This window comes from Gorilla gorilla, chromosome 22 (genome assembly GCF_029281585.2).
Source record: "Gorilla gorilla gorilla isolate KB3781 chromosome 22, NHGRI_mGorGor1-v2.1_pri, whole genome shotgun sequence".
In the NCBI taxonomy this organism is placed as follows: domain Eukaryota; kingdom Metazoa; phylum Chordata; class Mammalia; order Primates; family Hominidae; genus Gorilla; species Gorilla gorilla.
The window spans coordinates 43723151-43748786 of NC_073246.2; the positions used below are offsets into that span (position 1 = coordinate 43723151).

Sequence of the window (25636 nt, forward strand, 5' to 3'; positions counted from 1 at the left end):
TTACACAAAAAAATTCAACCACTGGTTTCTACCACTTTGCCTACTAAATGTCTTCCCAACACAAGTAAGAATTAGTGAAATATCTACCTGACTCGCTTTCCCCCGCCCCCATCTTCTCTGCCTATTCACAGAGACCTGGGGAAACTAGCCAGGGGGCTTTCAGGCGCTCCTAAATCAGCGCCCAACAGTGCACAGCCTAGAAGCTGCAGACCCACAGCAGAAAAGGGGAGGCTCAGAATATTCCACAATGGCTGCTCTTCCCAATTGTCTCTAATTCATAGAAGCAATAAGGACTCCTTTTCACTCTCATAAAAGAAATCCTGGTGTATCCCAGACAGTAAAAAGAAAAACTGCCCAGTGTCAGTAACAAATGTGAAGGGGCCAGTGGCTGAGCATCAAATCTCATCCTCACTGTGAGGCCCACCAGGTGTGTGCTGCAGGTGGCTTGGATGGGGGCTGTGTGAGGACCACAGGGACAAGAGGCTTACAGAGACCGCACACCCTGGAAGAGGGTCAAATGCCTCTTCAAACCCAACTGAGGATACTGCACAATCAAAGGATGAGCCCTAGCCAGGCCCTGGGAGCAACTTAGTGCCACCCACAGGTGATGGACCAAGCACTGTTCAGCGATCAAGGAGAAGGAGCCACAGATAAACCACGTGGGCGGGTCTCGAGGTTGTACGCTGCCTGAAAGACGCAGACAGAGTCCATTCGTGAGAAATTCCAGGATGGGTGGAATGAACTCGTACAGAAGACAGTCAGGAAAGTGGCTAACGAGACGGAAATGTCCTCTACCCTGACGGGGGTGCTGGTTTCACAGCTGTATCCATTTGTCAAAATTCACACCCTGTATCCTTTTTAGTGTGACATGTATTACATGGAAATTGTACTTTACTAGAGTTGATTGAGAGAAAAACAGAAGGGCTTAGAGTCTACCTTCCACGAGGCCTTTCTACACTGACTTTTCCTGCCCCGCCAGCCCTCGGGCGCCAGGAGGGCTGCGCCCCACGCAGGCACTCATCCCCGGGACCCGCTCATCACCTGTGGGTTCCTTGTCTTCCACGATGACTAGAGGCTGCTCAGCTTTGGACACTTTGGGTTTTCTCCCCCTTCGAGGCTTTTTCTTCTGTTCTTTGGTGGCAACATTCTCGCTCTCGGGCACTGCAGGGGGTTCCCCCCGGGGTGTGTCCTGCTCCTTCTCGGGAGCTGCTGCCTCGCTTTGGCTGCCTGGAGGAAGGCTTTTGGCTTGTTCTAAGTGGCCCAACAGATGTTCTGCAAAGAGAGATGCGAATGCACCACGCAATTAGGAAGGCTGCCACCATCCACACCCACCCTGGCCTCTGGTTCCTATGTGTATTTGTTTTCAATCTTGTTTGCCAACCTTTGTATAGGCAAGTGAACTTTATTTCTACCGTTTTATTTCCTCTGCATCAAACACAACTGCTATTTTGAAAAGTAAATTAAGTGGTAAAAGCAAGGGTAGGTTCACCATGAGGGCAGTTTAGTGAAAAAAGCAGACACACACACACACATATGTCTGCAAAGCAAAAACCTGAGAAGGAGATATCAAAATATGAATGTGTCCAGGCACAGTGGCTCATGACTGTAATCCCAGCACTTTGCGAGGCTGAGGCAGGTGGATCACATGAGGTCAGGAGCTCAAGACCAGCCTGGCAAACTATAACTATAACTTTAGTTCCCTTTGTTTTATATTTCTGACCCTCAATCTAAAATCACTCTTATTGCCTTTCAGAATTTCCTCTGGGGCAATCTTTTCAGTCTTTGTCTCAAAATATCTTTCTTTAACCATCTGCACTGGAAACGGTTTTCACCGGATATTGAATTTTGGGTTTATTCTTATTCTCTTTCTGCACATTGGGGATGTTGTTAGGCTACTTTATGCCTTCCATTATTATTCTTGGTAAGTCTGCTGTCATTGCAGTTGTTCCTTCATAGGTAATCACTGCCTTGTACTTGGTTGCTTTTGAAACCTCCTCTGTCTTTGGAGTTCTGCAATTTATAACAGAGTCATCATTTATGTCTTTATTTTTATTTGTTTTCCCTGTTACAAGTAACTCCCTGGGAGTTACTTGAACTCCCAGGTTCAAGCGATTCTCCTGCCCCAGCCTCCTGAGTAGCTGGGACTACAAGCGTGCACCACCATGCCCAGCTAATTTTTAGTAGAGACAGGGTTTCACCATGTTGCCCAGGATGGTCTTGATCTCTTGACCTCGCGATCCGCCTGCCTCGGCCTCCCAAAGTGTTGGGATTACAGCCATGAGCCACACGCCTGGCCTTTTTTTTTTTTTTTTTTTGAGACAGAGTCTCACTCTGTCACCCAGGATGGAGTGCAGTGGTACAATCTCGGCTCACTACAACCCTTGCTTCCCAGGTTCAAGCCATTCTCCTGTCTCAGCCTCCCAGGTATCTGGGACTACAGGCATGCACCACCACACCTGGCTAATTTTTGTATTTTTAGTAGAGATGGGGTTTCACTATGATGGCCAGGCTGGTCTCGAACTCCTGACCTCAGGTGATCCACCTGCCTCAGCCTCCCAAAGTGCTGCCATTACAGGTGTGAGCCACCGTGTCTGGCCTGATTTGTTTTTTTGTTTTAAGTATATATACAACCTTTGTTTTCTCTGGAGTTAATTATTGCCTTACTTTTTATTAATAACATTTGCTTATTTTTTTCCTGTGTTTATATTACTAATTGAGACTTAAACTCTGCCAGAAGTATAACTCTTTCCTCTACAAACACATCAGTTAATGCTCTATTTCTTTTCCTTTTTGAGCCATTCTTCCTGGAGCCCTTGCTGCTGCTCCAATCTGGACCAGTTATCTATCCTTGAACTAGAGAACATCTCTTGTCCTACAATCTCCTTCGACAGCAACCTGGGCATTCCCTTTGCTCCTTTCCCTCAAAGGATCCTCTATTGTATCCTACACGCAGTGGACATGTGCCATCTTTTCTGGCCATCCAGCACTGTGAAACATCCTTGTGATGTTTCGCCAACTTCTGAGCCCCACCTTTCCCAAAACACTCCTTTCCCAAACTCTCCTGCCCTGAATGCAGGTTTGTGCCATAGCTCTGTGAGCAATGTGAGGCTGCAGGGGGCCTGAGAACACATTTTCTGGCATGGTGAAGGCATTGGGCTTTCAGAGACAGCACAAGTTTGGCCCTGAGGCCACCGTCAGTATGGGTGGCAATGTCCCTGCCATGTGGGCCTGTCTGGGACAGCCTTGTTATGGAATCCTGAGCAACAGAGCAAGACCCTGTCTGTACGATTAGACCTGTTGACATTCACCTGTAGTTCCAGCTACTTAGGAGGTCAAAATGAGAGGACCCTTTGAGCCCATGAGTTTGAGGCTGCAATGAGCTAAGATGACACCATCGCATTCCTGCCTGAGTGACAGGGCAAGACCTTGCATCATTAAAAAAAAAAAGAAAGAAAGAAAGAAAGAAAGTTTAAATTCAGAGCACTGGTGGTTTGGTTTGGAAGTTACCCAACTTGAAAGAAGCAGCAAAAATCTGTCAAATTTGATTCTAAAACTACAAAACCTCTTCAATAGCCCTTCCAACACTTCCTACACCAACTCACAAAAGGCAGCTTCACATCCCTTGAGATCAGAGAGGAAATGAGACAAATGGACACCGTTTGCCTCATTAGAACAGCAGCACTGAAAGAGCCAAGCGAAGTCCCTTCTCTGAAGGCTTGTGCAGGACCTGTCTGTCATGTGGCTCTGGGACAGCGCTCAGTGCCAGTCCGCTGAGGATACCCAAAGTGGCATGTGGCACCTCCACCCTCAAGAGAACACACAACCCCTCAGCCCAAAAAAGAGAAACACAGTCCCTCCTATCTCAGGGAGGTGACACAGCCCCTCCCCCCTCACAGGGACACACACACACACAGCCCCTCCCCCCTCACAGGGACACACACACACAGTCCCTCCCCCCCTTCACAGGGACACACACAGCCCCTCCCCCCTCATAGGGACACACACACAGCCCCTCCCCCGTCACAGGGACACACGCACAGCCCCTCCCCCTCACAGGGACACACAGCCCCTCCCCCCTCACAGAGACACACACACACAGTCCCTCCCCCCTCACAGGGACATACACAGCCCCTCCCCCATCACAGGGACACACACACACAGTCCCTCCCCCCCTCACAGGGACACACACAGCCCCTCCCCCCTCATAGGGACACACACACAGCCCCTCCCCCCTCACAGGGACACACGCACAGCCCCTCCCCCTCACAGGGACACACAGCCCCTCACCCCTCACGGAGACACACACACACAGTCCCTCCCCCCTCACAGGGACATACACAGCCCCTCCCCCATTACAGGGACACACACACACACACACACACACACACACACACAGAGTCCCTTCCCCCTCACAGGGACACACACAGTCCCTCCCCCCTCACAGGGACACACACAGCCCCTCCCCCCTCACAGGGACACACAGCCCCTCCCCCTCACAAGGACACACACAGCCCCTCCCCCTCACAGGGACACACACAGCCTCTCCCCCCACACAGGGACACGTAGTCCCTCCCCCCTCACAAGGACACACACAGCCTCTCCCCCCTCACAAGGACACACACAGCCTCTCCCCCCTCACAGGGACACACAGCCTCTCCCCCCTCACAGGGACACACACAGCCCCTCCCCCCTCACAGGGACACACACAGCCCCTCCCCCCTCACAGGGACACACACAGCCCCTCCCCCCTCACAGGGACACACAGCCCCTCCCCCCTCACAGGGACACACACACACACAGCCCCTCCCCCCACACAGGGACACACAGCCCCTCCCCGTTCACAGGCCGGCCTTTGGGGCTGCTCCTCAGTCTCCTCCTTCCTGGGCTCTGCTTCCCACTTCTAGGCTCCTGAGCCATGGATGTTCCCAAGAAGCCCCCCAGCGAGAGGCTGCCGCAGAAGGCAGAGCTGTCACCTGGAAGGAATGCTCAGGACCCCTCCGGTAATCTGGGTGGCAGAGGCCAGGCTGCCCAAGTACCTGGCTCCAGCCCTCAAGGCTGCCGTGCTGTGGGCAGGGACTCCTGCCTCTGTTTACTCATCCCTGAAATGGAGTCACGGTTGTACCTCATGGTGTTGATACAAGGAAGTTTCTAGAGGACCTGGCACTGAGGGGTCTTAGTCACCATCAGCCTAATTGTAAGGGGAGCCCGAGTACCATGTCTTATGTAGTTGATGACACACAAGTAGAATTTCACTGAAAATATGAATGAATTTCTTTTCTCTTCACTCAAAACTAGTTATTAGGAAGAAACACAAATGAGCAGCAATGTCTGTCTGGCTTTGTAGAGGGGACCACCTGGCGCAAGCAGCACCCTCCCGCTGTGAAGCACCTACCATGGGTCTCCATGAGGTCCGGGGTGTGCTCTGCACAAACGCGGTGTTTCTAGAAAACCCAACCGCCCTGCTCTGCTATTTATGTCTTGGTGACAAACACAAAATACTTCTCACCAAGCAGAGGGCAAAATGACACATTCGTAAATTCATTAAAGCCAAGATGAGTAGGATGTCTCAGGAACGTGTGACCAGGTAGCTAAAGTCTGCTGGTGTCAGCACAGTGGCTGTCCCAGTCACTCCTCACAACTGCACTGCCTGGAACCCCACCAGGCCTGGGGCCTCTGAGCACGTTCCACATGTGACGAATGCCACAAACTGTTTCTATGTGATTCCCGCATGGTTTATTTGATGCAAGTCTTTCTTCACTACAGATTAGCCTCCTAAGAGACTTGTGGAAAAATCAGCTCCCTAAGAGAAATAAACAGAAAGTTCCCAGAGCACTGCAGAAGCTGGAAATGCGTTCAATTCTTTCCCGGCCACCTTAAATTGGTATCTCAACCTAAGTAGATAAAAATGTTCTGCAGGCTGGGCGCGGTGGCTCACGCCTGTAAAGCCAGTACTTTGGGAGGCCGAGGCAAACGGACTGCTTGAGCCCAGCAGTCTGAGCCAGCCTGGGTGAAACCCTGTCTCTACAAAAAATATACAAAAGTTTGCTGGGCATGGTGGCACATGTCTGTGGTCCCAGCTACTCAGGAAGCTGAGGTGGGAGGATCGCTTGAGCCTGTCAGGTCAAGGCTGCAGTGAGCCACGATCATGCCACTGCACTCCAGCCTGGACAACAGAGCCAGACCTTGTCTCAAAAAAAGAAAATAGTGTCTGTCAGATAAAGAAACAATGGAAGGGGCTGTCAAGTAGAGACAACAAAGGCAAGAGTGCACAACACATGCCATGGCTGGCTCCTGGCCCCTGCCTGTGCTCCAGAGTCAAGGCGCCCAGCTGAAATGCAACTTCCCAACCAGGAGGAGTGAGGAGTGAGGCCTGCAGGGGTCGGGGGTGGGAAGCGGGACTGCCCAGAAGCTTTAAACCCTGAGAAAGCCTTGGTTCTGGCGACTACATTGTGGGGCAATGGGGCAGACAGGACAAAGTCTGGGACATCCCGACAGCCGCAGACAGGTGACAGCGTTAAGTCGGAGAGAGCTCGACACAGGAGTTTTACAACTGGGGCTCCCTACACGTCCTCCTTACCATTGAGGAGCTGCAGCTCCAGGAAGGTGGCAGAACACACTTTACACGCCCACTGGCTGGGCTCCGACTCCATGGGGGTGCTGTTTTCTGGGGTGCCTGCAGCTTCAAAAGACATGAGAGGAGAAAAAGGTGACCCCCAAGCAGCTCATATGTCTCCATGAATCCCGGCCCAGCGGAGAAGGGGTGTGTGCTGAGAGGCGGTGATGACAGTGATGATGGCAGCAGACGGGCCTGTGGTCACTCCACATGACAGACACCATTTTCAGAGCTTTACACACATGGCTGATACGGTCGTGTGACTGTCCCCTTTTCACAGATGAGGCAACTGAGCACAGAGACACGCCTGCTGCAGGGTCACCAGTCACAGAGCTGAGAACTCCTCCAAGAAGCCAGTCCAGAGGGACCAGGCTCATCCCTTATATGACTTCATGAGAAAAGTGCATTCCTCAAGAACCAAGTGTAATTCCTCATCTCTCACTGGCTCATAGAATAAGAGACAGTGGAACCCAAAACGGCCAGCCAGTGGCGCCCCCGTGTGTGGCTGGGCTGCTGCTCCCGCCCAGTGCTATCCAGCAGAGCTTTCTGTGGATGACTGAAGTGCTCCACAGCTGGTATCCAGCAAGGCAGCCACTAACCAGATGTGGCTCATGTTCCAGGAAATAAGTGTTTAATTTTACTAAGTTTGAACTTAATTTTAAATAGGCACCTGAGGTAGGGGGCCACTATCCCAGGAAGCACCTCTATCCCTCAGTCCATGCCACACAGGAATCTGGGGAGGGAGAGCTAAGCTGGGGGTACATGGCATGCGGTGTAAGCCTGGCTATAAAGAGAACTACAGGCACCTTTTAGCAAAAAAGTCACTGATGCTCTTGTGCAACCTATAATTGGGAGGCGTTTTAAGTGAGTGTACCACGATCTGGCCCAGGCCAGTTTCTCTACACCTCGTCTGGCAGCTCTGGGGGCTGGCCCAGGGCAGGACCCCTGCCCATCACTTCGACTCTAATCACGATACAGCCTGCATTGAAGTTTATCACCCACGGCAAACTCCAGGGGCCACTCACAAAGACAAACTCCCGGGTCTTTAAAAAAATAATCCAGAAGTACGACTGCATATGCATTCAGCACTAGAAAAAAACATGTATCTTTTCATATCCAAAACCAGCACTAAGGATGCAATGAATGAAGGAAAAAGATATAGGTTACTGCTATCACCCTTTGCATGCATGTTCTGAGTTTTCATAAGATAACAAGAAGAAAGAGGCATAAATGCAATACGAAAGTTTTTGTCATACTAAAAATAAAGAAAGAGCAGAAAGAGTCGGGGGGGGGGGGCACCCTGCCAGCAGGGCATTTTTCCGGGACACGCCATCCCCACCAGCTTCTGTTCCCTTTTACGCTTGCTCTCTGAGAATCCGCTGCTTGAAGAATCCCAAAAGATCAAGGACAAATGGAAATCAGAGCCAAATTCCCATCTCTCGCTCACCTTCCCAAACATACACGGGTTCCAAAGAGAGAAAAACACTCGCATGTGAGTTTCAGAAAAACAGGACAAGGGCTCAGGTTAGCTGGAAGCCACCACTTCTGAATAAGGGGAATTTCTTTGAATCCACGTGGGCCATCGTCTCCAGCAATAAGCCTCCACACCCCCACGAGTGTGGGTTCTCCTCAACTTGGTGCTCTGCTGCTGAGTAAATAGGACTAGAAAAACTTGTCATGACGACTGCCCGCTCATCAAGAGAAGCACTCAGGATTTTCCGAATAGTAATTGTAAAAGATAAGAATTCTTAAGAAGAAAATATTAGTTAACAGTCAGAAGGCAATTCTTGACTGCCAATCACTTAAATATCCAACAAAAGAGAAGTGTCTCAGCAAAATCTAACATCACACAGCTTTAAAGTGATGCCAGAGATAGTAACAGTAGGAAAAAGGCCTAAGATGTGGTGAGCCAGACTGTGCACGCAAAGAAAAGTAAGCAGTAAGATGGGAGGTGCAGCTAGAGCTCCGCTATGCAAAAATGCAGAGTTTAAAACAATAAAAAAAAAGGAACAGCAAAGCTACAGCACAGCAAACAGCCTGGCATTCCAGTGGGCGGGGCTGACTGCAGGGCCGCACGAGAGAACTTCCTGGGATGAAGTCAGGTCTGTAACTCAACTGTGGTGGTGCTTATACAACTGTAGACACTCAAAAGTCTCTAAACTGGCGGGAACACTGGCTCACGCCTGTAATCCCAGCACTTTGGGAGGCTGAGGCAGGTGAGTCACTTCAAGTCAGCAGTTCAACACCAGCCTGTCCAACATGGCAAAACCCCACCTCTACTAAAAATAAAAAAATTAGCTGGGCGTGATGGTACATGCCTGTAATCCCAGCTACTGGGGAGGCTGAGGCAAGAGAATTGCTTGAACCGGGAGGTGGAGGTTGCAGTGAGCTGAGACTGGGCCACTACATTCCAGCCTGGGTGACACAGCAAGACTCTGTCTCAAAAAAATAAAATGAAATAAAAATAAAAAATACTAGAAAATGCAAATCAAATGGCAACAACAGTTGAGTTAGAACAGTGATGCTATATGCGACTGAACAGTTTCCCCAATGTTATAAAATGTGTTTGTATGTTACTCTTTTTACCAGAAAGGTGATTTTGAAAATTTTCTCTCTTTGGAACCCATGTGTGTTTGAGAAGGTGAGTGAGAAATGGGACTCTGGCTCTGATTTCCATTTGTCCACGATCTTGTGGGATTCTTCAAGCAGCGGATTCTCAGAGCGAGTGTAAAAGGGAACAGAGGCTGGTGGGGACGGATGTCCCATAACAACGCCCTGCTGGCATGGTGCCCCCCCACACTCTCCTCCTGGTGCCCCCACCACACTCTCCTCCTGAGCCTCATGCTCTCTCCCATGAAGATCCAGGATGTTTCTTCGGCTGCCCCCTCCATCTGTCAGCAGGTTAAGGTTCTTGTAAAGAAAGAAAATCAATCTTAATGTGAGCTCAAGAACAAGTTAAGGCCAGGCACAGTGCTTCACGCCTGGAATCCCAGCACTTCGGAAGGTGGGAGGATTGCCCAAATCCATGAGTTCAAGACCAGCCTAGGCAACACAGTGAGACCCACCTCTACTAAAAATAAAAATTAAGAAAATTAGCTGGGTGTGGTGGCACATCCCTGTGGTCCCAGCTACTAGGGAGGCTGAGGTGGGAGGATCACTTGAGCCCACGAGGGCGGCTGCAGTGAGCCAGGATCATGCCACTGCACTCCAGCCTGGGCAACAGTGCCAGACCCTATCTCAAAAAACTACAAAAAAAGAAAAAGATGGAACTAGAAAAGTAAAATCCACTACCAGAAAAAAATAAGAAGTTACTTTTAAAGGGATGTGCTACTGCTCCTTCAGTACAAAACCAAACTTTCCTCTGTATTTAGAAGACTGCGCCACTGATCTGCAAAACTGACTGATTTCTATACAAAGATGCATGTTTGGAGCAAATGAAAGAGACAGAATTAAGTCAATGAGTCTTAGGAGCTCTCATGCTCACCAAGAAAGACTCGGCCACCACAGTAAGTAATTTACAGGAAGACGGTTCCTGGGTTCGTCGGCCGCCAATACGGTTCTAGGAGCACACCAATGGCCCCAGAGGCCACTCACATCACTCTGCCTACTCCCACTGGGCCAGAGGTACAACAATGCCATAAAAGGCCTCCTTTTCTCCCACCATGCAGCAGCGTTCTCTCTGGGAGTGTCCACCCCAGAGGGCACGTCACTGAGCAGGAGTGGGATTACGCAGTTACCCTAGAACTCCAGGCCTTCACGTATCCAGTCTGAACAGTGAGAACTGGGCAAGTGGCCAGCTTTCTGGATGTTTCTAGCCTCTCTTCGAAGGTCTTGTTATCTATCGAGATACGCATTTCTGAGATGCAGGCAGCGCTGGGCTCCAGTGCATAGCTTCAGCTGGGTGAGGTGCTCGACACACACTCAGACTCTGGTGGGCCCTGGGTGCACTGGGCGGGCAGGGCTCTAGAAGCGCCACTGTGCCTAGAGAGGGACCCCTGGCAGGGTCAGGGAGGAGGGGCTCAGGGGAAGGAGCCAGACAGGTGGCAGAGGGTGAGAGGCAGTGTGTGTGTGGCGGGGGCGCTGATGCAGCTGCAGAGGGTGACAGGCAGCGTGTGTGTGAGGAGCGGGTGTTGACGCGGCTGCTGGCTTGCCATTTGAACAATCAGCAGGTGGACCCCAGGGAAAAGTTCCCCAGGGCAGCCGGCAGCACTTCAAGGGCCAAGCCAGAGCTCAACAGAGGGCTCTCTTGGGAAGGAAAGGGAAGGAAGGACCCAACCAGCCAGTGAGTGGAATCGCGATGTTCACTACCTCTCCAGAAATAACTGCTTGCCATTTGTCCCCAAACACAAGTGACCATCCTAAAAAGCATTTCTGAAATCTAAGAGTAACTAAGTTGTTGATTTATTTCCCCAATTAAAAACCTTGTTTAGGTTTAAGCTATGCTCAGGTGACCATACGTTCCCATTTACACAGACTGTCCTGGTAGAATTATTACAAGTGTCCTTTTATTCTGAGAGGTTTTAGGGAGGAATGGGAATTACCCTAGGATCTCCGAAATCAGGAGGCGACTCTGTTCAACACCACAGTCCCAGGCTGACTTCATTTAAATCTATTGTTTCAAACTCAGCTCCAGATTGAAGGGTCTCCAGCAGGTAAAATGAATACGAAACACCTGTAGCTCCAATAAGGCGTGGCAACCTTTGCTCTGACCTTAGCCTTGAGGGTGGTGAGGGCATCCCCCAGGATACAAGCTGACAAGGGGGTAAACGGCCAAGGCCAGCATCTCAGAACCCAAACCTGGGCGTGGCTGCAGTCTGGGCTGGCCGTGGGCACACGTGCTGCCAGCTGCCTAGGCCTTCAGGAATTCCAGACACAAGGAGCCCAGGTCCCGAAGATCACAGTTACTTGGGCTCTGCTCAGAGAGCCCAGCCTCGCAGGACTTGGAAATGGCCCCTGACCCAGCAGGCACCACCACGGGGGCCTCCCTTGTGCTGGGCCAGGCCAGGCACCTGGTTTTGGCAAAGCCACGAGGGTGGGGCTAGGAGCAGCTGGGTGAAGAGCAGTGGGTTTCTCCAAGTTCTTTTTGTCCTTTTCATTCTTAAACAACTCCCCACAAAGCCACAGTCTTTCTCTGTGAAGGGTGCGAAGCCCCCAGTACACTCAGCTCACTTTACCAACCTGGCCGAAGAGGACGCCGCCACCGCTACAGGCCCTAGAGGGAGCCGCCCGGCCTGGCTCCTCACCAACCCTCCCCAGCAGCATCCCCAGCGGCCCCTCTCCACCCAGCCCTCACATGGCCCATAGTGGGTTCAATAGTGGCTCCCCAAAATTCACATCCACCTACCACCTTTGGGAGAGGATGTGTGCAGATGTCATCAAATTAAGGTGAGGTCATGCTGGACTGGGGAGGCCTGAATCCAGTGACGGGTGGTCTTATGAAGAGATGACACAGAGACATGGGAGAGAAGACAGGCAGAGACTGGAGTAACACAGCCATAAGCCAAGGGACGCAAAAGGCTACTGTGCCAGCCACCACCAGAGGTTGGGGAGAGTCCCGGGACAGATTCTCCCTCAGGGTGCCCAGAAGGAACCAGCCCTGCTGACACCCTGACCATGGGCGTGTGGCCTCCAGCACTGCGGGAGGCACATTTCTGACGTGAAGCCACTGGGTTGCTGGTGTTTTATGGGGGCAGCGCAGCGCCGGGACACTCCCACACAGCCCGTCGCGGACCTGGGATTAGGGACAACCAGGGGCATTTTACAAAGCCTCAATTATACTGACAAACAGGACAGAACAGAACCTTCCAATATGTTAAGAATCTTAAGCTACCGAGCTACTAATATTTTGGATTACACTGCATTTATAAAACAAGGAAACAATGCTCGTATGAGAATCAGGTCATTTGGGAGGGGGGTCAGGAGGGTCAATATCTATTTCGCCCCCTTGAGCAAAGAATCTTCATGGCAACATTAAATAACATTTGCTCCCCTGGGTAGTGTCAGCTTCGGTCATATGAAATTGCTGTTTTTCAGGTCAAAAGACATCAAATACCAGGAATTTCATAGAGTTTCTTCAGGTTTTATGAGGAGGATCTATGTCAAAAAGACCCATAACATGGATGAGAAGGATTTAAAGTTCAGCAGCCCCGCTTGATGGGCAAAATGATGCCCCGACCCCGGCTTAGCAGGACAGGCACTGTGACCCGCTTTTCCAGCAGGAAGGCTAGATTTGGGCAGATCACGCACATAACCTTCACTAGGGCTTTCTTTGAACATGCATGCACCCACACACAGGTACGCACACGTGCGCACACACACACTGCCCCCAAATCTGGGAGGAGGCCATTGCACGGTGAGCAGCAACACTGGAGCCGGGTGCCATGGACCAATCCTGATTTTTTCATCTACTCCACTGTGACCTGGGGTCAGTTCCTTAACCTCTCTGTGCTGTTTCCTCCATCCAAAGACAGGGCTAGTACCCCAGCCTCATAGGATTAGGAGGATGGGTCACTCACTGGATGTAGCCCCCAGGGCAGAGCTAAGCAGTCATGTGCCATGTGACAAGGTTTCAGTCAAAGACAGTGGTCCCATGAGATTCTAATACAGTATTTTTCCTCTATTACCTTGTCTATGTTTACATAGACAAATACTGACCATGTGTTACAGTTGCCCACAGCATGCAGTACAGTCACATGCTGGACAGGCTGGTAGCTAGAACAGGCTACATCGTACAGCCTGGGTGTGTAGCAGGCCAGGCCATCAAGGTGCGCGAGAGTGCGCTCTACCATGCGCTCATGACAATGCCATCGCCCCAGGACACATTTCTGAGAATGTATCTCTGTTGTTAAACACTGCCTCACTGTGTTAACTTGTGTTACATCCACGTGCCCAAACTGACCAAGGATGTTTAAAACAAGCAGAAAGACAGGCCCGACTCTCCGTTCCTCCACTCTCCGCATCCCAGCAGCCGGCCCAGCCCAACCCATCTCATCAGTGTGGGGGCAGCACAGAGCCAAGGGACCATAACCCCTTCGGCGAGGCACAAGGGAAGGGGGGCTCCGGATCGGGGGCTGCCACGTACCGTGGACGCCAGAGCCGGCCTGCTTCAGCATGGGCTTGTCCATCTTCTTGGCATAGAAGGCCGCATACCACACGCGCAGCTCGGTACCCGGGGGGATGTCTCTGGAGGTGGTGAAGTACACGTCGCTGCCGTGCTGGTAGGCCGTCAGGTTCTGGTGCTCGGCCTCCGCCGCTGGCCGCACCAGCATCATCCAGTTGCAGTCATCCTCGTTGGACGTGTCGAAGCACACGGGGTGCCCGTCCTTCTGGAACACCTGAAGGTGAGTCGGCCCATGGAGAAGCCGGGGAAATGGCTGATTACCCATCTGCGTGTCAGCGTGTGGGGGGCAGGTGCTGAGGAACCCATCTAGACAGTGCCACGTCAGAGGCCATAAGGGCTCCTGTACGGGATGTTGAGGTGTTTACAATGGTGAGGAGAGTCACAGGTAGACCACGTGGCTTGGACGGGTCAGGTTAGTCACAGGCAAAAGGAAGCAGCAGACACAGCCAGCGGTCTATGTGTCATTGGGATACCTGAGTGTTACTCATGGCCCAGGTGTGGAACTCAAGTTCTAATCAGGTTCTAGTGGGCATGGGGACACCAAAGTTCTAGTCCTGGTCCAGGTGGGCTTTGAGCTACCTGAGCTTCACTCCCAGTCCACGTGTCACAGGGACACCTAAGGCTCTCCAGATGGCCCACTGGGAACTGGGACACAGATCTACTCCCAGCTCCGCCACAGGGTGCTGGGCTCCTCAGGCTTTATGAGCTGCCTCCCCATCTATCAAACAGCACTATTGCTTTATGGATTAAATGCAGGCAGGCAGCAGGGAGAAAAACTTACATATTTTGAAGTTCAAATCAACCACATGACTATAGGAGGGTTTTGTTCCTTATTTTCTGATTTCATGGTCTCTTCCTCCCTGCAGGAAGAGAGCTCTCCCCTCTCCTAAGCTTTTCCTAGAGAGGCCTCTCTAAAGACGGAGCCCTTGGAAGTGAGAGGCAGGGGTGGGGGACCACCAGGCACCTAATGACCACCAGCTGCTGAGGAAGGCGTGCTCCCAGCTGGCGGCACCCTCTCTCTGGTGGGCACAGAGGAGCTGAATGCTGGTGCGTGCACTGAGAACAACCCAGTACCAGGCGATGACCTTCAGAATCGCATAGCTGAAAGACCACCAAAATGGGCACAAAAGACTTCTTTAAAGGGGCCTCGCCCCCAACCGTGCACCCACACCAACTGTGTACATCGACCGGATGGGTGCTGCAAAGGACAGGCAGGTAGCTAATGGCCTTTCTGAGGCTGTTTTAGGCATTGTTACGTATTTCTTCAACTTAAAACAGCCTTTTGTTTCCTTCCTTCCTTCCTTTCCTTCCTTCCCTCCCTCCCCTTCCTTCCTTCCTTTCCTTCCTTCCCTCCCTCCCCTCCCTTCCTTCCTTCCCCTCCCTCCCTTCCTTCCTTCTTTTGTAAACAAATCAAGTGCCTTTCCTTTTTCCCCCCTTTTTGCTGAAATCTGCCTTACAAGCTCAGCTTTCCAAAGCACCTCCAAAAACCCAAGCTTGTTGACTTCATCTGCCTGTCCTAAGACAAGCAGATCCATTTCAAGGGTCTCTAAGAAAAGTTTGCTGACTAACAACCCATTCCTCATTTGTTTATTTCACAGATATTTCTGAAGACTGGCTGGCTTGGGGTACGATACAGAGGGCAGGCATGGCAGCAGTCAAAAACCAGCCTCGCCTGGCCTCATAGCCTTCCAGAGGGCTCATTTTTTACGTATTCTAAAGCCTGCCTTGCAATTTACATACATCTTAGTTTTCTCGAGTTCACGTCAAAGTAGAGAACCACTGTCTTCTCTCAGTCTGATGTGCTTTTTACAACGGCCAAACTTTGTACTATTGCCCAATGTCTCATCACTGCCTAAACAAACACCTTCCCTTTGAAAGAGGTTTGCAAACTACCATACGCTCTGCACAGGTGTGGAAATAACTAGAGCGATGGGCCCCTGCAAGACGCTGCCTCGTAAAGCCTGCGACAGCAACGGAGGTCGTAAGACAGCTGGAGTCAGCATTTGGGTTTCTCCTGCATATGTCTTAAACACACTCTTTAGTGTTCTGCAAAATTGAAAATTACAAAATACTAACTTAATATCGATGCTCTTGCAATGTAAAAAGAAACATTTTCTTGGAAATTAAGCAGGCCTACAATATTTAGAGCTGTTTTCGAGGCATTTATAAATCATGGAAACTCAGTGGTCCTTGCTCCCCATTCCCACATGGGAACGCCAGAAAAACACCCAGTTCCTGAGCTCCTGTTTGGCAACAGCCTTTACCTTCAGGGGAAATGCAGACTCCTTTTCCCATTTGGCGACCCTCCTGGACTCAAAGGGACCGAACTGTGTCCGCTTGACGAGCTGAGTGATGGCGAACACCCCCTCAGCTCCGTCTTCCAGTCGTCTGATCTCCAAGTTGGGAGGAAGGGATGACCTGGAAATGGAATAAAACAAGACTCAAAAGAGAGCACTCACACCCAGGGACCGACTCGTTAAGATAACCTAAAAGCTCGCCCTCACTGACCGCCAGGAGTCTTCGGAAATAAAATTCTCCAGGTGATAAAATAGGAGCCTTCCAGGCCAGGCTTGGTGGCTCACACCTGGAATCCCAGCATGCACTTTGGAAGGCCAAGGTGGGAAGACTGTATAAGCTCAGGAGTTTGAGACCAGCCTGGGCAATATGGTGAAACCCTGTCTCTACAAAAAATACAAAATATTAGCTGGACATGGTGGCATGTGCCTGTAGTTCCAGCTACTCGGGAGGCTAAAGCAGTAGGATGGCTGAACCCGTGAGTTTGAGGCTGCAGTGAGCCAAGACTGCCACTGCACTGTAGCCTGGGTGACAGCACAGGACCCTGTCTCAAAGAAAAGAAAAACAACAACAGAAGCCTTCCTAATAGGCGCTCAATGATGACTGAGACTGAGGTGGTGATGATGCCCTCGGGCTGTGGCAAACTACCCATAATCCTGTGGCCTTAGCTACACAAGGCCGACCACAGGGCCCTGGTGAGATTCACCCAGAGCACGCCATGGCGGGGCTGCGCACTGAAGGACGGGTTTAATTCCCCGTGGGAAAGACAGTGCCAACAGGTGCATCCCTGGTGGGGCTGCTATGGGACAGAACAGGGTCAGACTGGTATGGGGTCCAGCGATGGAGGGGGGACCGCAGGGAACTCGCTGCTGAGGAGCCACATGAAGAGCACCCCGAGAAAGATGCAAGGGCCATGGAAGTCCCAAACAGAAAGGGTTTCCAGCCAAGTGGAGCGGGCCAGTTTCACTGAGGATGTGACCTCTTTAACTGAAGTAGAAGAATGTCAAGGACGGGGGTCTGGGGAGGAAGGCATAGGAGCCGGGACGAGCCCAGGACACGTCCAGGACAGAGGTGGACACGGGGTGTCCAGTGCACAGGCCCCTCGGACAGAGGCAGACATGGAGTCCCCAGAGCACAGGCCCCTCCGACAGAGGCGGACATTGGGTGCCCAGAGCACAGGCCTCTCCGACAGAGGCCGACATGGGGTGCCCAAAGCACAGGCCCCTCGGACAGAGGCGGACATGGGGTCCCCAGAGCACAGGCCTCTCCGACAGAGGCAGACATGGAGTCCCCAGAGCACAGGCCCCTCCGACAGAGGCGGACATGGGGTCCCCAGAGCACAGGCCCCTCCGACAGAGGCGGACATTGGGTGCCCAGAGCACAGGCCCCTCCGACAGAGGCAGACATGGGGTGCCCAGAGCACAGGCCCCTCAGGGCAGGCAGGAGGCCGCTGAAACAAGGAGCCAGCACGGAGGGTCTGACTGCAGGACCAAGGGTTTCAGCTGAATTTTCATGGGCAACAGGCAGTCCCTGAGGGTTCTGGGGAAGAGGGGGGTTGATGGGAAGACGGGGGTTGATCCACTGTCTACTTTAGGCCAAAACATTAATCTCTTTGAGTCACACTAAGAAAAAAAATAAATGAACGGTGTTGTGGGGCAGTGGGGAGGCTCCTGGAAATAGTTCTGGAAAGACGGCGACCACCTGTGCAGCAGCAGCATGTGCCAGGTACCATCACCCACAACACCACAGCCACCCCACGGGAACTGCCATCCTCTACAGAGGCCACCGAGGTCCGGAGAGGAGTGCCTTGTCCAAGCTCACCTGCCCTGGGCCACCAGGTGGTACAGCCTCCCCCAGGTGAGGGTGGAACGGCAGGGCAGCTGCTGCCCACTGAGCCGCCTCATCAGGCCTACAGGGACTGCTTCTGGAAGCTGCTGTGGGTCAGCCCTGTCCCTGTCCTCATAACCCCGCATCCCCTGCCCCGCCTGGGTATGCACGTGTCCACTGGCAGGCCAAGACCTGGAATGCAGAGAGAAGCCAATGAGCAGACCTCCAGCTTGGCTGCTGGTGCTCAGCACGTCAACCACCTTGGCGAGTCCACTCTCCTGCAGCCTTCACACACTGTGTCGGGAACAGCTGGGCTCCAGCTAAGAACCCTGGAGTGGATCAAAGAAACTCACTCTGGAGCTTTGAAGCACATGTTTTGGTGTGTCCCGGCAGCAACGCTGCTCAGTTCACAGTGGGAGCGGAATCACTGGCTCTCTCAGAGTGCCTCTGTTCTCCCTCAGGCTCCTTCCTCCCCGTCTGCAGACCCAAAGGCCACTAGGCTCCTGCCGCAGCTGGCATATGGAAGGCCCGGGACCATGAAAGCAGCTCACGGCGGTCACTCACCTTGCCCTGCTTAACACAAAGGAGTCTTTGACCATGACCACTGGGCCCAGCTCAGGACATTCGGAGTCGTGGTACTGGCTGCAGTCTTCACACCCTGCAAGCAGACATCCGGGCATTAGAGCACCCAGGGAGGGAGATACCTAAAGAACACAAACCTGGGAAATGGGGACCCTGGCCCCATGAGGGTGACCCAGAGTCATGAGACACATGCATGCCGACACTGCAAAGACAAGCAAGGGAGGGTGCATTGGATGGCACAAGGCCTGTGTCCCGAAGGCCTCTGTCAGCACTCGTGCACACATGAGGAGTACAAAGGCAGGACAAACCCCCAGGGAAAGCTCTAGCTCCGCCGCACACCTCAAATCAAGCACGGTCACCTCCATGGTGACGAAGACCAAGACCCTCCCCAAAGAATGAGTATAAATGAAAACGGCCAACGTTAGCAGGTTCATCCCTCCCGCCTAGCCCTGGATTACTTTTCTGAATCAAGTGCTACCCCCTGCAAAGTGCCCTCGGCCAGGAGTTCTGAGAAAGGTGATGCTATTAAAACCATACCCCTGTAGTGTACTGCTTATGAAATAAATGTTTCATAGGGAAATTTTAAATATATAGCTTTTCTATATTATAAAAACCAAATGTAGACGTGGCTTTGCCCAGACAGCAAGCGCCACGCCCATCTGTGTTCTATGACATAGGGCTGGTCTCGGACCTCGGACAGGTCCCTGGGTCACTTACAGATAAACATGATCTCTTCGCTCCCATCTTCAGCCATCTCTGACACCTGTCAGGACACAAGAGAGCCTCATTAACGACAAGCTCTTAACAAAATACTTTTGTTTTGTTTTTGAAATTGAGCTCCCTCTGTTGCCCAGGATAGATAGAGTACAGTGGCAGGATCTTGGCTCACTGCAACCTCTGCCTCCCAGGTTCAAGTGATTCTCCTGCCTCAGCCTCCTGAGTAGCTGGGACTACAGGTGTGAGCCACCACACCCAGCTAATTTTTGTATTTTTAGCAGAGACGGGGTTTCACCATGTTGGCCAGGCTGGTCTCAATCTCTTGACCTTGTGATCCGCCTGCCTTGGCCTCTGAAAGTGCTGGGATTACAGGTGTGAGCCACCGTGCCTGGCCTCTTACCAAAATAATGTTTAAAGACAATTCCTACTAAAAGCCTCCTCCAGCCAGTACAGGGACATTACGTGGTGTTCTAAAGAGAGCACACAGTGGGGTCTCCTCTTATTGTGGGATGGGGCTGGGGCCCCTGAAACATCTTCTCACCTCAAATAATGTTATTTTTAATAAAAGCAATGGATTTGGATGGCCTCATGAACTCAGACTTTCATCTTTTCATATTAGCCATCAATTTCCATTTTTAAAACAAATATATCACCTTTTTTTGGTGACAGGGTCTTGCTCTGTCACCCAGGCTGGAGTGCAGTGGTGTGATCAAGGCTCACTGCAGCCTCTACCTGCTGGGCTCAAGCAATCCTCCTACCTCAGCCTCCCAAAGTGCTGGGATTATGCCACAAGCCATCGTGCCCACCTATATCACCATTTTTAAAAAGCCCGTTGTCACTTTTTTTCCCCTCATTCACTGCGTCGTGAATTCCTCAATGGCAGGTATGTCTAATGCAATATTTTTTCTTCAGCTCCTAACCTATGCCTGGTGCCCCATAAACACTTGTTTCTCTGGGGACTAAATCAATGCGTGACGTTGTGGAGGACTCTCGTGCTCCCACATAAGCTGTTATCAGATCCAATAATTCTATTCCCTATCCATCCTTGAGGTTCACCTCCGGAAACAATTGCATAGTGGGTAGATGAGCATAAACTGACACCCCCACACACATATATTCACAGGGTGGATCTAGACATTGTTCATTCTGGGGCCTCACATTCCTGGGCTGTAAAATGGAAATAAAAACACACACCTCATGCAGTTTGGGAGGAGCATAAAGTGAGATACACACAGTATGTGCCACCAAATGATTATTCCTCCTCTGCCCACCCCCATCCCCAACTGTGCCCACCGGCATGTCCTTCCTGCAACCTGCTTCTCTGATGCCTGTTGCTGGGTGGTTTAGGAAAGTGTGCATGCTGGCACTTCTTGAATGCTGATTCCACACGCCCTCCACCCCGCTCATCCCCAGCAGCTTGAAGGGTGAAAAGCAGACCATGCAAAACTCATATGGAAACTCACAGTCGCTGAACATGTGTGTCTGAGAGCAGCGCAGGGTTGAAAACTTCAAGTTAGGAGAGTGAGTTAGCTACAAGGAAGTGAGGCAGAGGAAAGAGAGTTCCAATTTACCCTTAAAATGCCAAAAATAACAAGGGTGGGGGGTGAAATTTTCTCCCAAAACAGCACTGTATCTTCTTTTCCTGGGAACACACATTCACGTTCAAAGGTATCTCGTGCGGCTCTAGCAAGTCTGACTCAGTTTCATAGCCACATTCGGCCTCGCCTGCCCCAGTTCCTGTGGATGGGCACCTCGGCGCAAATAGGGACCAGTCTGGGATGGGGGCTCAGCTGGGCAGTGAGCAGGAGATGAATAGGACAAACGGCAGAAAAAACCCAGAGTGGGGTGGGGAGGGCGCACGCTTTCATGAGTTGCTGCTGTGCTGCTGGAGGTGTAGGACCTGCGTGCCCCCTGCAGGAACCCACGTGACTCACGGTCAGGAGCTTGGGCAATGGGAACGATAGACCTTAACAGGCGCCCCACACTGCGGTCAGATCACCGCAGAACACAGAGTCCCAACAAAGGTATTGGAATCGGAGTGGGAGGATGGAAGGAAGTCATCCTGGCCTTGCTTACTTGGGAGCCTGCACGAATCCCCTGAGGCCTCGTGTGGCCGCCTCTCCCCGGGGCAGACCTTGCCTCTGGCCTACACCTCTCACAGACTGCCCACCCCTTCTAGGTGCCCCCAAAAAAGGTCCCCTCTGAGCGGAGCTGCTGGGAGAGGAAACCCAGAAGAGAGGGGTGAGAGAAGCTGGAGAGCAGGGTTTTAGCCCCCTGTGCTGCACTCTGATTCTATGTAAATGTCCGAGTCCTGGCAATAAGGGTCCTGATTAGCAGCATCTGGTCCCCAAAACGAGGCCTCTCTAAAACGGCTCCTCTGGGCCCAAGATCAGAGACCACAGCCACCCTGGGCTGCAGATCAGGCCTGATAAATGGAGCATCTTCAAAGTCTTTGCTGTCTTGGCAAAACTCCCTTTAACACTCAGAAAGTGCCTTTATAGAAGGGGAAGTGTGGTCTCCAGACCTCTAAGGCACACAAGACATCCCAGAACAAGGCACACAGGAAGTACTGTTTCAGGGAAAAGGAGAGGAAAAAAGAACTAGAAGTTCAAGATCCTGGGCAGGCGCGTGGCTCACGTCTGTAATCCCAGCACTTTCAGAGATGAGGACGGGCAGATCACTTCAGGTCAGGAGTTCGAGACCAGCCTGGCCGACATGGTGAAACCCCATCTCTACTAAAAATACAAAAACTAGCCAGGCGCGGTGGCACGTGCCTGTAATCCCAGCTACTCGAGAGGCTGAGGCAGGAGAATCGCTTGAACCCGGGAGGTGGAGGTTGCAGTGAGCTGAGATCGCACCCCTGCACTCCAGCCTGGGCGACCGAGTGAGACTCCATCTCAAAAAGAAAAAAAAAAAAAGTGTGAGGTCCCCCTATCTCAACCACCAATCCTGGGAAGACTTACCTTACATTAGTGATTTCAAAATGTGGTCCCTGGACCAGGAACCAGCAGTGCCAGCACTGCTTGGGAACATTTCAGAAATGCACATCCTTGCCTCCCACCCCCAGACCTGATGAATCAGGCTTGGCAGAGGGCCCTGCACTCTGCTTGCAAAGCCCTCCACGTGGTTCGGATGCAGCTCAAGTCTGAGAACCACTGCTTTGCCTGAAAATCTCTTTAAAATTTATATGACTACTACTACAAAAAACTAACTAAACGCACCTGCCATCACAGTAAGACCACAGTAATAATATCAGGAAACCAGACTTATCAGAAATGTCAATTAAGCTCAGACCAGGACCATCTGCATCTAACCTGGTGGTAAACGGGAAATGGGGCGTGACTTCAGGCAAATGGGGGGTGACTTCAGGTTCCTTACACGGAACGCTCAGTGAAGACAACTGTTAAAAACAACTTTGAAAAAGAAGGCTGAAGTGACAGACTCAGTCTACCTGACTTCAAACTTAATTATCAAGCTACCATCATAAAAACTTTGATACCGGTGAGAAGGTGGACAGAGATCAATGGAACAAAACAGACAACCCAGAAATAGACCTAAACAAACATGCCCAAAGCATTTTTTTTTTTTGAGATGGAGTCTTGCTCTGTCACCCAGGCTGGAGTGCAGTGGCGCGATCTCAGCTCACAGCAACCTCCGCCTCCCAAGTTCAAGCGATTCTCCTGCCTCAGCCTCCCGAGTAGCTGGGATTACAGGCACGTGCCACCACACCCAGCTAATTTTTGTATTTTTAGCAGCGACGGGGTTTCACCATGTTGGCCAGGAGGGCCTCGATCTCTTGACCTGGTGATCTGCCCACCTCGGCCTCCCAAAGTGCTGGGATTACAGGTGTCAGCCACCGCGCCTGGCCTGCATTTTTTTACAAAGACAAAAGCGGATTGGATTTTAAAATCCAAGCGAGGAAGGGCAACCATTTCAGCAGTTGGTGCAGGAACAACTGGGCATCCACAGTTCATTCAAAAAAATGAACTATAACTTCATGTCTTATTAGAAAATTAACTCAAAATGGATCACAGTCTTAAAACATAAAATATTAAATAATAATAGAACTTAGAAAAACAGAGAAAATCTTTGGGCTCTAGGGCAAGCCACAGTTTTTAGACTTGTCACCAAAAACACAATCTATAAAAGGAAAATCATTTGCATCTTCATTCAGAAGGCAACAGGCAACCCAAAAACCAACATGTCAAAAGTAAAAACATCTGGACGCTCCTGACAAAGTCTCTCTGCCCCCACCTCCTACATCTTAGGACGCAGTTGTCAGAGAGACCTGGAACCACTGTGACCTCTCTCGCCTCCCTCTCACACCTGCCCATCACCCACTACCTGCAGCCCCCCTTACTACCTCCCTTGGCCACATCCCACTTTCTCCCACCTGTAAGGCTGCAAAGGGTCTCCAGATAACTCTTCCTCCTCTGCCTGGGCCGCCAACCCATTTTCCACACTGCAGAGCGGTTCTTCTAGAACATAAACCCAATCACATCGCTTGCCAGCCTGAAGCTTCATTGGCTTCCCACTGTCCCAGGAACAAAACCCAAACTCCTGCACATGACCAGGCACTGCCTTTCTCGGCAGCCTTCTCACCTCACCTCCCCACCCCCACCCTCTCCAGCCAGGCTTCCCGGAACGCCAAGCTGGGTCCTGCCTCTGAGCCTTTGCACATGCTCGCCCCCCAAGGCTGGCCCTCTCCCCAGCCCTCTCTGCAATGCCCGCTCACTCCTCAGTTCCCACTCCCCACTCCCCTGCTCAGTCCTCGCTCCCCAGCCCTCTCTGCCATGCCTGCTCACTCCTCAGTCCCCACTCCCCACTCCCCTGCTCAGTCCTCGCTCCCCAGCCCTCTCTGCAAGTCCCCACTCCCCACTCCCCTGCTCACTCCTCACTCCCGCCGTCTCTGCAAGTCCCCACTCCCCACTCCCCTGCTCACTCCTCACTCCCCAGCCCTCTCTGCCATGCCTGCTCACTCCTCAGTCCCCACTCCCCACTCACCTGCTCAGTCCTCGCTCCCCAGCCCTCTCTGCAAGTCCCCACTCCCCACTCCCCAGCTCACTCCTCACTCCCCAGCCCTCTCTGCCATGCCTGCTCACTCCTCAGTCCCCACTCCCCACTCACCTGCTCAGTCCTCGCTCCCCAGCCCTCTCTGCAAGTCCCCACTCCCCACTCCCCTGCTCACTCCTCACTCCCGCCCTCTCTGCAAGTCCCCACTCCCCACTCCCCTGCTCACTCCTCACTCCCCAGCCCTCTCTGCCATGCCTGCTCACTCCTCAGTCCCCACTCCCCACTCCCCTGCTCAGTCCTCGCTCCCCAGCCCTCTCTGCCATGCCTGCTCACTCCTCAGTCTTAGCTTAACGTCACTTCTTCAGGGAGGGTCTCCCTGATCCACCTGTCCAAAGCGTGGCATGCTTTCTAAAAGCGCTCTGCGATTTCCTTCACAGCACCGTCACCCATGTAGCCATGCCCGTGTGTGACTGATCTCATGTCTCTCCCACCACACTTCAACGGCCAAGAGGGCAAGGCTTATGGCAGCCTTGCACAGTGGAATATACTTGGACCCTCCTCGGCACCAGCACACGGGACAGGCCGACGTCTCATAAGAGAATCGGCCACTTCCTGGTACACCCCCAACACACCCCAGGCTGTGGACGCAAGGTCCACCCCAGGCACAGCCACTTCCCCTCAGTCCACCACGGGGGTTCCACCGTCTTTCAAGACAGAGCCCTAACCTCACCCTCCCTGACACCTTTCTCCCTTCAATTACTCTCACATCCTCTGTGATCCCCCCAAAAAGTTGACTCTTCCTAAACCACTATCTCAGTTTCACATAATGTCATGCACATGGTCTGTTTTTTCTACTAGATTTATTTTCTTTCATTTTATTTTGAGACGGTCTTGCTCTGTCACCCAAGCTGGAGTATAATGGTCCCATCACAGCTCACTATAGCCTCAAACTCGTGACCTCCTGGGATCCTCCAGCTTCAGCCTCTCAAGTAGCTGGGACTACAGGCACGCACCACCATGGCCAGCTAATTTTTTAATTTTTTGTAGAGATTTGGTCTCACTATGTTGGCCAGACTGGTCTCAAACTCCTGGCCTCAAGCAATCCTCCCGCTTCAGCGTCCCATTCTGCATTACAGGTATGAGACCCCACGCCCAGCCTCTACTAGATCTTTAACCATGAAAGACAGAAGCTTAAAAGTGACTTTTCCACTCACTCCCTTTGTTCAATTCTTATGTATTTTGTATGTAGCACCCTATGTATAAGAGAGCCCTGATAAATCTTTTGACCTGACACCTTCTTCACCTCCAGATAATTAAGAGTGGTTGGAAAGTTCCAAATGTTTCATTTGCACAAGTTACGCCAAGAAAGTTCAGAAGTTTAGTTAGATTAGCACTAAGATCTGGAGGAGAAATTTTACATGTTCCATATAAAAAGGGATTTTAAACTTTTATATTATTGTTTTCGATAT

At 51.7% G+C, this 25636-nt stretch overlaps 1 protein-coding gene across 9 annotated transcripts in view; it reads right to left on the reverse strand.

Moving 5' to 3' along the window:
• The window catches only part of PRDM15 (PR/SET domain 15), a 78976-nt gene that overhangs the window by 40163 nt on the left and 13177 nt on the right, over positions 1-25636 (reverse strand). For 5 of the 9 annotated variants that reach the window (XM_055373629.1, XM_055373633.2, XM_055373630.2 and 2 more), the window contains exons 2-7: positions 19155-19200; positions 18420-18513; positions 15998-16151; positions 13695-13947; positions 6578-6679; positions 1042-1272 (exon numbers count right to left, since the gene is read on the reverse strand). In XM_055373629.1, coding sequence (XP_055229604.1) covers positions 1042-1272; positions 6578-6679; positions 13695-13947; positions 15998-16151; positions 18420-18513; positions 19155-19200 — 880 coding nt within the window. The remainder of the gene's footprint in view (positions 1-1041; positions 1273-6577; positions 6680-13694; positions 13948-15997; positions 16152-18419; positions 18514-19154; positions 19201-25636) is intronic. The other 4 variants (XM_063702728.1, XM_063702727.1, XM_055373631.2 and 1 more) reach the window with 1 other exon arrangement.